This window comes from Athene noctua, chromosome 17 (assembly GCF_965140245.1).
Source record: "Athene noctua chromosome 17, bAthNoc1.hap1.1, whole genome shotgun sequence".
Taxonomy (NCBI): Eukaryota; Metazoa; Chordata; class Aves; order Strigiformes; family Strigidae; genus Athene; species Athene noctua.
Genome location: NC_134053.1, coordinates 6133947 through 6147609, shown reverse-complemented (window position 1 = coordinate 6147609; position 13663 = coordinate 6133947). Strand labels below are relative to the sequence as shown.

The window sequence follows — 13663 nt, the reverse complement described above, 5'->3', positions numbered from 1 at the left end:
TTTAACATCAGTCACAAGCTGATTCTGTACTTGTTAAAATTAGTTGCAAGTCTTGCACTGGATCAGCACTTTAAAAAGACTACTTCAGGAAAAATATATAATGGCAGAGCCCCTGCTGTTTTGGTTTTGTTTTGTTTGTTTTGTTTTTAAATGCCCTAGCATGTGGAAGGAATAGATTTCATTTACTGAAAAGTTGCCTGTTGGTGTGTGTATGAAACAAGAGGTTGAGCTCCAGACTACACAGCCCCCTCTCCCACCAGTGACAGAAACAATTGTGCATTTCAAAGGAACCGCCCTGCAAGTCCAAGGAACTTTTTGTTATGGAAATGAAACGAAGGTGTTTGTTTTTGTTGATGTTTTTAAATGCCAAGTTGTAGATATGTCTGTTGTGTTAAATACATCAAACAAGGAACCAGAACATCAGTCTCCTACATTCTGAGTTCTGCTGTAGACATGGGTAGTTTGCTTAAGGTTGCATTTCAAACAGCAGCTCTTTGATGCTTTAAATACCCGGCTGAACAGTGATCATTAACACAAGAAGGTGGGAACATGCAGTCAAATGGAGATTACTTGCAGGAGAGGGACATTAACAGGGGTTGCCAAACTGAAACAGCTTCTACCTCAGAATTATTTCAAACTAGTACAAAAGCATACACAAACCCCAAAAGTGTCACTGCCAGTGTTGATAATTAAACCCTCCACTGCTACTGAGGTGGTAAAGGGGAAATAAAGAGTTCTGGCTCTCTTCAGTCTGGAAACAGGGATTCTTCCACGGGCATGGACTGTGGAGTAGGGACTGTGGGATTCACCACAGGATCGGGAATGACAGGACGGGAGCTGTGCTCCTGGCTGGCGCTAAAGTGAGTCTGGGCATGTCTCCCTTGCACAATGGAGATCTTCAGGCTGCACAGGCTGCAGTGCAGAGATGAAAGCTGCAAACTCATGTCACAACATTTCTGCCGGTTTCACAAAAAGGTCACCTCGACGTTTTCAGCCCTTTTAAGATTCCCAAGTCAAAAAGAAAACCATTAGTTTGCTTTCTGGGCTCCAGAGACACCTGGAAGTTTCAGCAGACAGAGATTTGAGTGCAGAATTTGTACAATGGAAGCGTAAGCTTGAGTCTTCAAAATAACTTCTGAATTATTGCTTTCAGAATTTTGTTTCTTCTAGGAGACACACAGTATTTCTAGATAACTTGAATCTGGTTTTTTTTATCAGCAAGTATATGATCCACTGCATACTCACAGCGGCTGTGATTCTGCTTTGGTGTTATTTGTGTCATGCCTGGAACCCTGTGGACGATGTGATTTTGTCTTCCCCTCCTCAGACTGCCGGTCGTTCCATTTCATCGTATTTCCAGTCTGTGCATACACAGAAGAGGGCGGCTTCTGATTATCAAGGGCTGAAAGAAACAAACACCTGGACCCAGTCCAGTCATTCTTAGGCTGATGTCCACTTTATTCTTTGCATGTGGCAATCCCCCAATCTCATCGGTGTTTCCTCTGCTACTTAATAAAAGCAGAATCTGGTTCATTAAGTACCTCGTTCAGAGGTCACTAACCATCAGCAGTCCATATGAAGCCAAATTTGGGTGTTAAAAAAGGAGTAAAGAACACACCTTTTTCTGCCTTTAAAATTTTGTTTTTATCGTAGGCTGCGAATGAGGGGCTTCGAGTAATTTTCAAAACTGATCAAAGAGCTGCATAATACACCCCTTTACAGTCCAAACTATGTGGCCTCTCAGGGTGGAAATTTCAAAGCAACATGCAGGAGAACCTGTTGCCCCAGATAAGTTAATTAACAAAACCAGTAATGGCTGGAATTCTGAATTTGATTATTCTTCAAATCTTCTCATGTCACGGCATTGTAATTTGCTTCAAAAACCATACGTTGGCAACTTCAGTTTATCAAAAGATGTAACACTGTAATACTCTTCCCTTCTAATTGTGTAAAATACTGTGCATAAAATTAGATAATCAGATTCTGCTGTAAAGATTGCTGCCCTTCTACATGATAACCAGGGAATCAAAGAATCAAAATCTGTGAATGTCTGTGAGGACAGCAGTGGGTCAGAGCAGTACGATGGAAACCAAAGCTTCTGGGAACCAGATTATATTAATGTGCAAAAAATAAGCAGTAGAGTTTGTATATCTCTAGCTTTAGGACTTATACAATGAGAACTCCCTTGAGGCAGTTTGTGCCTTCCTTCCTCCTCTCCCATGGTTCTGTTCTCAGTATCTTTAGCCTATTTACTACCTATGCTCAGTTTTCTTTTGCTCAGTTTTCTTTCTCCTTTCTTTTTTTGGAAGAACTCACAATCTGCAAAGTTTCAGCTCACTCCATACAGATACACTCAGTCAGTGTTTACTGTATTGTGAAATTTGCTATCAAAGACAACCCTACAGCATTCAAGATTCAGAAGTCTTTTTCACACAGTTCTCCTTGTTAGGTATACAAAGGAGGTTCTTGAAGAGCTATTACAGAGTGTGAAAAGAAACATAAAATTTGATCCACTCTTTATGTTCCTATCTCAGTACCGAGACTGAAACAAAGCAAAAACTACTACCCAGGACTGTAGCTGCTTCTTTGTAAGACACTTCCCAAATGCTGTGCAGCAGTACAGTTTGCACTATCCATGGATGGTGTTACAATAACAGTCAGTCCACTTTAAAACGTTTGGATATATGTTTCAGCTAAGATCTCAAGCATTTCAGTACTGCTCCTGACTAGCTAAGCTGAAAGTCAGCTGAAACACAGGCTCACCCTTGCTAATTAAATTTTCTGGATGATTATTTGGTTATGAGTGGCCCAGAACTTACAAAACGGATCTATACTGGTCTGTCCCATGCCACCTGGAATTCAGAGCTGAGCTGTACAAAGCTGTAGAAGAGCATAGAGGAAAGAGCAAGCTAAATCGTAGATAGCCTCCAAAAACCACTGGCTTGAGCAGACTTTTCAGTTGCACGAAAAGGTTTTTGTCTGTCCCTTCTTAACCATGACAGTGTTTGTAACAGCCACTCTTGTGCAAAGTAACTTTACCACTCTCATAAAGAAGGCTTAAACCTTAGATAATCTGGGAGCTGTATTTGTGAATAAAAATCAAAACCCGGCAGTACTTCTGTTCCATAAATAGGCAGCACCTAATACCTTAAATTGTCATAAAGATACAGTAGAACGGTACTATTGCATTATGCTTATGGTCCTCATATTATGCTTCAATTCCCAAAATTTCTAAGATGGAAGTTACTAAAAACACCTAAAAAAGATTTGCAAACTCAGAACCATCTTAAGTGATACTTGATTTTCCAAATCCCACAGTTCAGATTTACTGTACTTGGTCCAGTGCTCTGTCCTTAAAATTACCTTTATAGTTATCACCATGTCTACACTTGGAATTGCATCAATTTAATTAAATAGTTTTTTTAATCTGGTTTCAAATTGAACAACTTAGTATAAAAATAATATGTAGACGTGTAGCTTGGTTTTTATTCTCTAATAATTGTCAATGAATAACTTATAAAATGTTACCAACGTGTCTTATGTCAAACAAGAAAGGCTTATTGAAGAACCTAAAAGGCTGCATTGAGATTGTTACAAAAAGATGATAAGTCTAGGGAAACTGTCATATCTCATTACTAAAATCAGTATCCTAAAGAACAAAAAAGGTTCTTTTATGTAATTTAAAAAAGAAAAGATGACAGGATTAAAAAAAAATCCCCAACACCTACAGTAATTTAAAAGCCTAAAACCTCAGTAGAAATCTGTCTTTTCTTTAAAAATCAATTTACAAGACAAAATGCTGACAATATGAAATAAAAATATTTTTTACCAGATTCACTAAATTCTTAAAAAGAAGAAAAACGGTATAACGGAAAGAATATCAAAGGTCCAGATTTCAATACCATGACTTCTAATGTTATCAAATTATTGTAGCGATCATAGTCCAGTTTTAAAATTTGTTGAGTTATAGAACCATGAAGGTCAAAATCAGTCTCATCATTGCTATTTTTAATGTAGTTGTAAGTGTAGCATTGCTATAGCTGTGAAGAACTAAGGCTATGAGAAAGACAGGCTGTAGGCAGGTAGAATGTTTCTATTAGACCAGCTGGGTATAACTGGGAAAAACTTGCAAAGCTTTGAGGCATACAAACCTCTCCTCAGGCTAAAAGCTTTTGAGTGCAAGGTGAGGTTTTTTTCCCCTGTTTTATCAATTGATCAAATGTTCTTTCTCCCTTTCCTGTTTATTATTTCACAGAGATAGATATTAGTCTCAGATAAAGGAAATATAAAATAACAAATATAAGACAGAACCAAACAATGCTTGGCTTTGACAAAAGAGTATTTTCAAGTTTAAGGCACCTGCTCAGAACTGGCAGTCTCTTCTTGACAGTCTCCTGTGTTCATCAGCACCTTTGGTAGCTCAGAACTTTGAACCTGTTTCTTACCACAGTCCTTATCCAAAAAGAAAGATAAAACACAAGTTTTGAAATCTCTTTTCGTTTATGTTGAACAAAAAAGCTCAAAGCAGTCATAGCTACTGGCCAGTACCACAGAAAGCTGTGTGTGGGCAGATTAGAGAGTAAAAGGATGGGATCACTTGAGAGGAGGGTAAGAGAAGCAAGTCACATGCAGATGATGAAAGACTGATCAGCAGTGGAAGAGAGGGGAAGGGGAACAGAAGTGCTGATCAGTGAAGAAAGGAGGAAACAAGAAGCACATTGTGGGCTCAACTCAAAATGTTGCTGCTCATCATTAGCTCCCATGGATACTATAGGTCTAAGCCCCTAGGAAAAGGTAGACTCATCTGAGCAAAGATGTAAACTGACTGAAGAATTTTTGATGGGGTATCTTGCCAGCAGGAAATGCAGATTTATTAATATTGAGCATTCTGCAATAAATATAAGTGCAGCATTCTCAAAAAGCCTAAATAACATAAAAATAATAATAATTTTCACTCCATTCCATTATCAACATCCAATGTACTGAATTTCATTTTAAATGATCCTTTGTTTTGCAACATACTATACATTGTCCATTCTAACATAGTAGCACGTTTTGAAAATCTCATTGAAATAATTTCACTCACTTGGGTTTTTTTTTCCATATCATGAATTTACGTCGTATAGGGACTTTTTAAAAAATGCTCAGATGTGGGGAAAAAAAAAGTCAAAATAATGACTTTCCCTGTAGCACATGCTTTCTCTGAGATAAGAAATTTGATTCAAAGCACACACTGAAATTAGTCGGACATCCATTGATTTCAATGGAGAAGATCTATGAGGAGAGCTTGAAGAATAGAAGGAAGAAACTGGTGACAACAAATTGAAGGAATTCCTTTTTAAACAATGCCTTACAAATATACACAATGATCATTCAGTCCCGCCTTTGATGTACAGCTCCCCAAAGCTTTAACTTTGCTACTACAGGAAAAGCAGAATTGGGCTCCCAGAGCAGACAGGCACGAACCACATGTGTTCTCAGACACACTAGAATTAACTAATGAGGTACCGCTGACTGCAGTGTGTATTTGCATCTAGACTGGCAAGTCCATACCAAGGTCCTGCATATACAACATTAAATAATCAGTGGAGACTCATTTCTGTGACTTGTCATATGGCTCAAAGCCTTGTTTTGGGCTATTTTCTAGAAATATCCGTTACGTTTCCTAAGTAAGACAAAACTATTTGGAACAGTATTTATTAAGCTAACATCAGATCTACCAAACCAGGACCTGTTTTGTATCACAATCTGATCATGTGTCTCTTCTGCATAAACATGTAAAGATACAGAAAGCTCAAGGTGAACTGATTCATGGGCAATACATACTATTGTTTGGATAAAAAAAAATGAAACCAGGTTAATACTCGCACCCAGGATGATTTTATCTCCTAGCTCACTGAAAATAAAGCTTTTGTAATGGGAATGTCGATACAACCTTACCTGTAACAGCACAAACACTACTACTGAAATACAGTTTTGAGTAAGCTCCATCAAGGAGTGTTTTGTAAATGAATAATGACTTTGCTTAAAGCCAATCAACATCAAGTGTGTTAAAAAAGATGAAATAGTGCTGGAAGGCAGTGGGAGGTAGAGGAGCCTCAAAGTGCAAACAGGTGCTGATCTCCCTTCAGGGGGGATTGAGTGGCACAGACCTTACAGGCCTGTCACTTCTGATCAAAGCAAGCTCCAAGACCACATAATCACCATCACCCACCTTTTAAAGGATGCCCTGATTTATCATCTGTCAGTGTTAATAACTTGGCTACTCTGTCTAAAATACTTAAGAACATTACACAAGGATAACATTTCAAATTTTTTTAAAGAAACGTGTAAATGTTTTAAACTGAAATGCACTGAAGTTCCTCCTTTGAGGCCATCTGTTGTTGGAGACCACCTGTCATCAAAAGACCACCTGAGCACATAATATCCCATCATTACAGAACTATCCCCTTGAAGCCATGGATTTTAAGTGTTAGAATAAGAAGGGTGTATGTTACAGACATTGTTGTTACTGGGCCTTTCATATAGTTTGAAGCCATGGGATGTCAGCCATATGTGAATAATGGCTTCATAATAACATACATATGAAATGCTACTTTGGGAAAAATCTGATAAGAGATCTGAACATTCCGTGACTGAGCTCCTCACATCCTTTCTACCATGGTGCTTGCCCTGTACTGTTCAAAGTGTCCTAACACGTCATACCTAAGACTAAACCTTGAAACTATTGAGCTTAATTTTATTTCTCTTTACAAGGAGCATTGGCACTTACTTCACTGAGAAACAAGACTCACATTATTGTAAATAGAATTTTGTGGGTTTTTTTTCTGAATCCCATTTTTCCCTGCTGATCTCATACTCTTACCTCATTAATCTCTTTAGTAAACAAAAGCACTCTACACCAAGCTACCCTTGCCGAAACAAAGGGACTTACTATGTTTCTTCTACCTGTCCCTAACACATGAATCTCTACCTGAATGTTAAGACATAATCTACATGGTCACAACCTACACGTTTGAGACAATTTCTACCCTCATGGGTAAGCCACAGCTCCAACGGGAAAGAACAGAGCACTTGTACACAAGCCTGCGCAGACATCTGATTCTTCACAGTGTATGTATACACTAACAGAATGAATATTTTAGAGATATTTTTAGCTGATAAACGCCACTGGACTGTGATAAAATATCCTTTCCGGAAGGACATTCTGGACTTGCATTACTTCCTCAACAAGTTTGCTATGGAGTGACTGAGTTGTTAATATATCCACATATAGATACTTTTCTTAGAAGTCTACTGATAAGCAAATATCCAATAGGCCTTGACAGTACTTAGAGAAAAAAACTATAATATGCAAAAAAATAAAGATATGAACATGATTTTACTAAAATATAAGAATACTGTGAAAAATAAGTAAGTTTAATATAGGATATTTTTGTGATATATTTTCTTAAAGACTTTTTGTTATTATTATTATCAGTATCATTTAACTAACATGCAGACTTTTAAGACAAGAATAAAATTATGTGTTAAATTATTCATGTTATATTAAAACCTGAAATGTTGAGAAAATAAATATATAATTTTCCCTTAATAGTTGTAAGCTTCCAATTCCTTAAGTGGCAACTTCAATATTAAACTGTTAAGACTGTTAGGAGTTACGGGACAGTAAGAAATACAATTTCTGATTTAATTAATTCTTAAAATCTCCTTAAAGACAGTCACTGTACTCTGCTTCATTTACAGTAATTAGTCCTGATGTAATGAAATGAGTGTCATTATATACTTAAAGAATCTAGTCTGCTTACTAGTAAAAAAAAAAAAATTCCAAATAACTGCAAAGCTGAAATCAAATCTAAATGCTTAGTTTACAGTTTAGCAAGAATCTGTTTGTAACATGATGCATCTAGCCAAGCATTCATATTTGGCATTTTCCTAGAACTTGCAGTTCTGCTCTGGTGACAATGAAGGGCCTAAGCTGACAACTGATTAAACTCAGAATGGCAGCAGGAATTCAGCCACTGCTGAGCATCTTTCTTCATTTCTTTTCTCTTCCAGAATCCTAGTAACAGACTATAAAAATACATGATCAACAATGAAAGCAAATCATTTTCTATAGTCTACAAAAATAGTGAAATGTTTATTTCAGTGGCTAGTGTATTTTAGAGTGAAGCCTGAAACCATTCTCAAAACAAATCTGCCGCTAGTAAAACCAGCACTAACCTTTACATCAGAGAGAAAATTTGTGAGGCAGATACATTACTGGCACAGTGACACACATAATGACAAAACACATATTTGAAGAATTCCTGTAGCAATTTCCAATACACAGGTTATTTTAAAACTTTGTATTTCTTGGGATCTAATGTAATTGGTCTTAACTAAAATATATACAGACACGAAGGCATTAATTCAGTAGTTTCAGAAGTGGATTTGTTTAGTGCAATGTCCTACTTTGGCTCCAGCAGGGTGTGCTCTGACAGGATTAACTTCCAAGGCATCTGAAAGCTGTGTATCAAACAGTGGCACATAGGCACAAAGGAGGAAAAATATATTTCCTCTTCCCCCAAAAGATAAATTTTATTTTGAAAGCTTCTTTGCATATGTGCATTTTAGACATGAAGATTAATAAAACCTGCACCATCATTTTTTTGTCATTCAAGTTCCTAGTCATTGCTAGAAATATTTAAAAAGACGACAAAAAAATTATCTGTCGCACTGCACAGATACATTGAAAAACCAGACCGCTAAAAAAGATTCTTTTGTTATAAAGTTCCAAGCCACAAGATGCCTGTCACAGGGATCCTCACTCTACCGAAGTCCATTAAGACCTCGTTTCTTTATGTGATGAGATACCTGATAAAGGGTTTTCTAGAACAGCCTGTGTGAGAAAGTGAGGTTATATTACTATCTCACCAGGTGATCACACAGCCTGTTAGTCAACTGCATGGAAAACTTGAGGTTCGTACAAAATCATGCTCCACTAAAAACTTTTTGAAAATGTGTTTACAATTTTAACTTCATCATATAGCTTTCCTAAGGCAGTATTCAAACTCTGTATTTATATTTCTCCTTCCCCCGACCATCCCGAAGTCTTTACCCAAATAACAGTGACACTTTCAGCACTTAAAGGGGGAAAAAAAAAATCCCTGAAAAGTAGAGACTGAATTGTATTCAAACTGTGCTGAAGTGAGCCAGCTATCTTTAACATGCTGAACATACCCTATGCAAATTTTGAAGGGGTGTTAACCAAGGATCATTGTTGTAATCTCAGTGCTTTGTAAACATGGTACTACTCTACATCACTGCAGCTTTTTTACATCTCTAAAGCTTCTTCCCATTCAGTTTTCTCAGTTGCAGAGGCTCACAGAAAGATACAACTTCAAAAGCATTTAATTCCAACTTGCAATTTCTTGTGAGTAAATTATTGTTCTATCTGCTTATACTTGGAGGCAAGTTTAACAACTATTATATTCAAAGTGTGCTTTTATCAAAGAATTGAGAAAACAAGTTTATTAACCACAAAGCACATCAGAGAAAGCTTAGAACACACAAAATTATCAAACTAAAGAACATATTTTATTTTTAATAAAATAGTGGAGCATGAAAAATAATTGTATATTACAAATATATACAGCACAAAACTGTGCACCCCCAGCACAGTAAAGAGCATCACTCTATACAAAGCTTCCCTTTGCAGAATCTAGTGCTTCTTGATCTATTCATAGTGAGAATTTGTTTAACAATAGAAAGAGTCAATAAGCCCTTTGGGTCTCTTTGAATTGATCCCCCCCCCTTTTTTTTGCACAAATCAGTCCAAACGTGTATAACATTGGCTTGATTTCCATTAAAAAGCCACAAAATGTAACACTAAAGGGTTTCTGAGGACTAGACCTCTTAGTTCTTTTGTTAAGAGATTTCTTTTGTTGTCTTTATGTACAGCAAAATACTTGTTTCTCTTTTCATGTCATGGTAAGAAAAAAAATGTATTGCACATTATTCTTATTCACAAAGTTTGTGTCTGGTGCAGGAAGTTTCTCTTTTAGTGAAAGAATATTGGTGAGTATTATAGATTGAACCTATTTTTAGGCATTCCAAACCCACTAGGCTGAGATGAGTTGTAAAGGATTTTTTTTTTTTTTTAAAGTTAGCATGGAAGTTTCTTTCACAGATAGCATACTTACTGAGGATAGGCCTCTTTGGGACCTTAGTTTCCCTAAAGAGACAATGCTCACTTGGGCACTTTTAAAATCAAATCATTGCTCCATAAAACTTGACTATACCTTGTTACTCAGAAACCTGTAGGAAATCCAGCTCAGCTACACAAAAAAAGTTAAATAGGGTGTTTTTTGTATTGGATTTTTTTTTTTTTTAATAAATCTGAGGGCTGGATGAAGTACTTAACTAAAAATTAGTAACAGAAGAGACTGTTTTAATTCACAATATTTCTTTCACTGAAAACCTTTCCCCAAGTACGTTTACCTTCAGTTATTCACCAGGTCCTGAATTCAGCATGATACATTTTTTGCCTTGAGATATTAAACTGTTCTGACAAAAAAAGCACCACTTATTTTTTAATTTCTGACTGCTACTGTGGACGTTTATAAGTCTGTAAGGTGAGATAGTCTTTTCTAAAAACCTGGTCACACACAAGTGGGTGGTTGTAATGTTGATTCATATTTTGCAAGGTGAGTTTTCTGTGGATGTTGAGGTTTTTTGTAGATTCCGCTACTTGTAATAACACTTGCAGGTTTTCTCCTACTTCTCTTCTTTAATCTTCGACTACAAACATTTTGCCAGGACTGAAGAGTCTTGGAAGTCCAGATCCACATACCACTAGTAATGCCCACGACTAATAACATAAAAATTTTGACCATAAAAATTTCTACTGCTGGAATAGAGTTATTCATCATGCAGTCTAAATTTTTAGTCTGATTGTTCATCTTGCATTTCTGCTGAGTTGCCACAATTTTCCAATAATCCATATTAAGTCTTTCATAAAAATAGCAAGCTATCACACAAGTTGCAGGCACTGTATACAAGACTGAGAAGACACCAATCCTGACCATAAGCTTCTCCAACTTGTCAGTATTTTCTCCACCTGTTTTCATCACCCTCCTGATATGAAAAAGGGCCACAAAACCCGAAAGAATGAAAGAAGTGCCAATGATTAGATAACAAGCCAAAGGGATGAGTACAAACCCCGTCAAGGCATTCACATCCATGCTTCCAACATAGCACAACCCTGTCAGCTCATCTCCAGCCACCCTTCTCATCACTAGGATCATTATGGTCTTCACAGCCGGAATGGCCCACGCTGCCAAATGGAAGTAGCTACTGTTTGCTTCGATTGCTTCATGTCCCCATTTTTTCCCAGCTGCTAGGAACCAAGTTAAAGTCAAGATTACCCACCACAAGGAACTTGCCATACCAAAGTAATACAGAACCAGGAACACAATGGTGCAGCCAGTGCTCTCCAGTCCTTCCTGGATGACATAGAGCTGGCCGCTGTCCCTATCACAGGCAATACTTTCAGCACCTGAAAAGAGGCGAATAATGTACCCCACTGAGTAGACGCAGTAGCACATCGAGAGGAAGATAATGGGCCTCTCGGGGTACTTGAAACGCTGAGGATCTATCAGAAAAGTGAGTACAGTAAAAGCACTGGAGAAGAAGCACAGAATGGACCAGATGGCAATCCAAATGACAGCAAATTGTTTGTCATCCTTGCTCCAGTAAACATCAACCCCCGGAGTGCAGAGCGGCGCACAGGAAGCGCTTTTTTCCACATGGTGGAACTTGCCAGGATTTTCACAGGAGGTTCTGCTGAGGCTGTCCTTATGCTGCTGCAGGTCGTGGCCGCTGCTGGGCCGCTGGGGACGAAACATGGGTGGCAGCATGCTGGATCCTCTGGGTGGCTCATCGGATCCGTTGTTGGGGGCTTCCATGCACAGGTAATTGGGGTCGTTCTTCCTGGGCAGCTTGCTGCAGTTTAGGGAGTCTGGCCATTTAAAATTGAACTGCTCCATAATCGGAGAGCATTTCAGCCTCGCCTGCTCGCACATAACCCTGCAGGCTGGGATCGATGTAGAAACCTGCTCTGTGCACATCGGGGCATAGAGGGAGCAGAGGAAAAATTTCAGATGGCTGTGGCAACCATACTCCACCAAGGGGGCAAACTCGTGGAGCTGAATGGCAGCTTCCCGTTGGTTTTCATGTCCCATCAGGTTGGGCATCCTCGTCATGTTGTACCCTATATCCTTGCACATGGGGATTTCTATGGGCTGGCACCTCCCGTCCCCGGGGCGGTCAATGTCTATGGAGCTTATCCCGGTGCAGAAGCAGGTCAGCCCGCACAGCACCGCCAGAGTCCGGACCAAGTTCCCGGTCGCCGGCCCCATTGTGGCGGCCACGCGTCCGGCCGGAGCGCGGCTCCCTCCGCGGGCGCCGGGGCCGGGCGGGGCGGGGGGGTGTGGGGGTCACTTCAGCGGCCGCCCGGCTCCTGCCCGGGGCAGCATCGCCCCCGGCCTTCGCGGGGGAGCGGGGCGGCGGCGCGCAGGTCACATAGCCCGGGCCGAGCCGCGGGCAGCGCCCGCCCCGCTCAGCGCCCCGCGCTGCTCCGCATCGGCCCCGCCGGCGGCGCAGGGAGCGGGGCGGGCGGCTGCGCCCGCAACCGGGAAGAGGAAAAGTACCCCCAGTCCACAGATGCGCAAAACTCACTGCGGGGAGCCCGGCAACTTTCTTTTCCCCGGGCTTCCACTTTTGCGATCCGTCTTTCCACCACCCGTCCTTCCTCCTCCTGCTCTTCCTCCTCCGCGCCGCTGCTTCCTCGAAGCACAGGCAGAGCGATGCCGGAGCAGTCTGGGTCTGGGCAGAGCCGAGCGATCACTGCTTCAACTTGCACATGTCCCGGGCGGCTTTTTGGTGCAGCGGGTTTCTCCAGGGATTTTCCTCTCCCTAGGACGGGGCACAGCTCCGTACTTTCTTCCCGAGAGGTGGGGATTGGTTTATTCGAGTGCAGAATAAAGGAGGAGAAGGAGGAGGAGGAGGAAATATCTGAGCCACTGAAGAGGGGGGCCTGTAAAATCCCCCCCGCCCCCCTTCTCGCCGCCCTCTGCTCTGGGTTTGCAATAGGTCGGCCCTTCCGCGCTGTGCGGAGCCGCGCGGGCTCGTGTGTGGCTCTGCCGGCGCCGTCCCCCCGCGTTAGCGGGAGCTCCTGGGGCCGGAGCAGCTGGGGCTTTTAGGGGGCGGTTGAGTCCAAGGCTAAAATAAAATAATAATAATCAAAAAAGAACCTGTGCAGGATCCGCCTTGCATACGACATCCACTTTGCATGAGAAAGGTGAAGCTGACACGGTGATTACTTTCCAATCACTCGGAACGCCTTGAAACCTCCTTAAGGACCCCTACAGGTTTTCCTTGATCAGCACAGATTAGAAAAAGCCCCATTTGTTTCTCTCTCCTTCTGTCTTTCCTTCCTTTCTCCTTTCCCTCCCGTTGCTCTCCCTTGAAAGTTTAACAAGATCTTTTCTGTAGAAGGCGTCAGCCCTCCCTCCCTCCCTCAGGTAGGAGCAGGGAGAGCGGGTGCCTCAGACTTCGTGGCTCCTAATCAGAGGCTGGCGGTGGTGCCTCCCTGCCTGCCTTTATTGGAGGGGGGGCAATG

The 13663-nt window shown here is 40.6% G+C and overlaps 1 protein-coding gene across 2 annotated transcripts; it reads right to left on the bottom strand.

Annotated features, from left to right (window-relative positions):
• Nucleotides 1–9611: 9611 nt before the first annotated feature.
• Nucleotides 9612–12519, bottom strand: FZD10 (frizzled class receptor 10). 2 transcript variants are annotated; one of them, XM_074920989.1, is made up of 2 exons: nt 10949–12519; nt 9612–10888 (listed from the first exon to the last, which is right to left on the bottom strand). In XM_074920989.1, the coding sequence occupies exons 1-2, from the start codon at nt 12399–12401 to the stop codon at nt 10644–10646; spliced, it is 1698 nt and encodes a 565-aa protein (XP_074777090.1). In that variant the 5' UTR covers nt 12402–12519; the 3' UTR covers nt 9612–10643. The 2 variants fall into 2 exon arrangements, with proteins under 2 accessions (XP_074777090.1, XP_074777089.1); XM_074920988.1 differs by having other exon boundaries at nt 9612–12519.
• Between the last annotated feature and the right edge of the window lie 1144 nt (nt 12520–13663).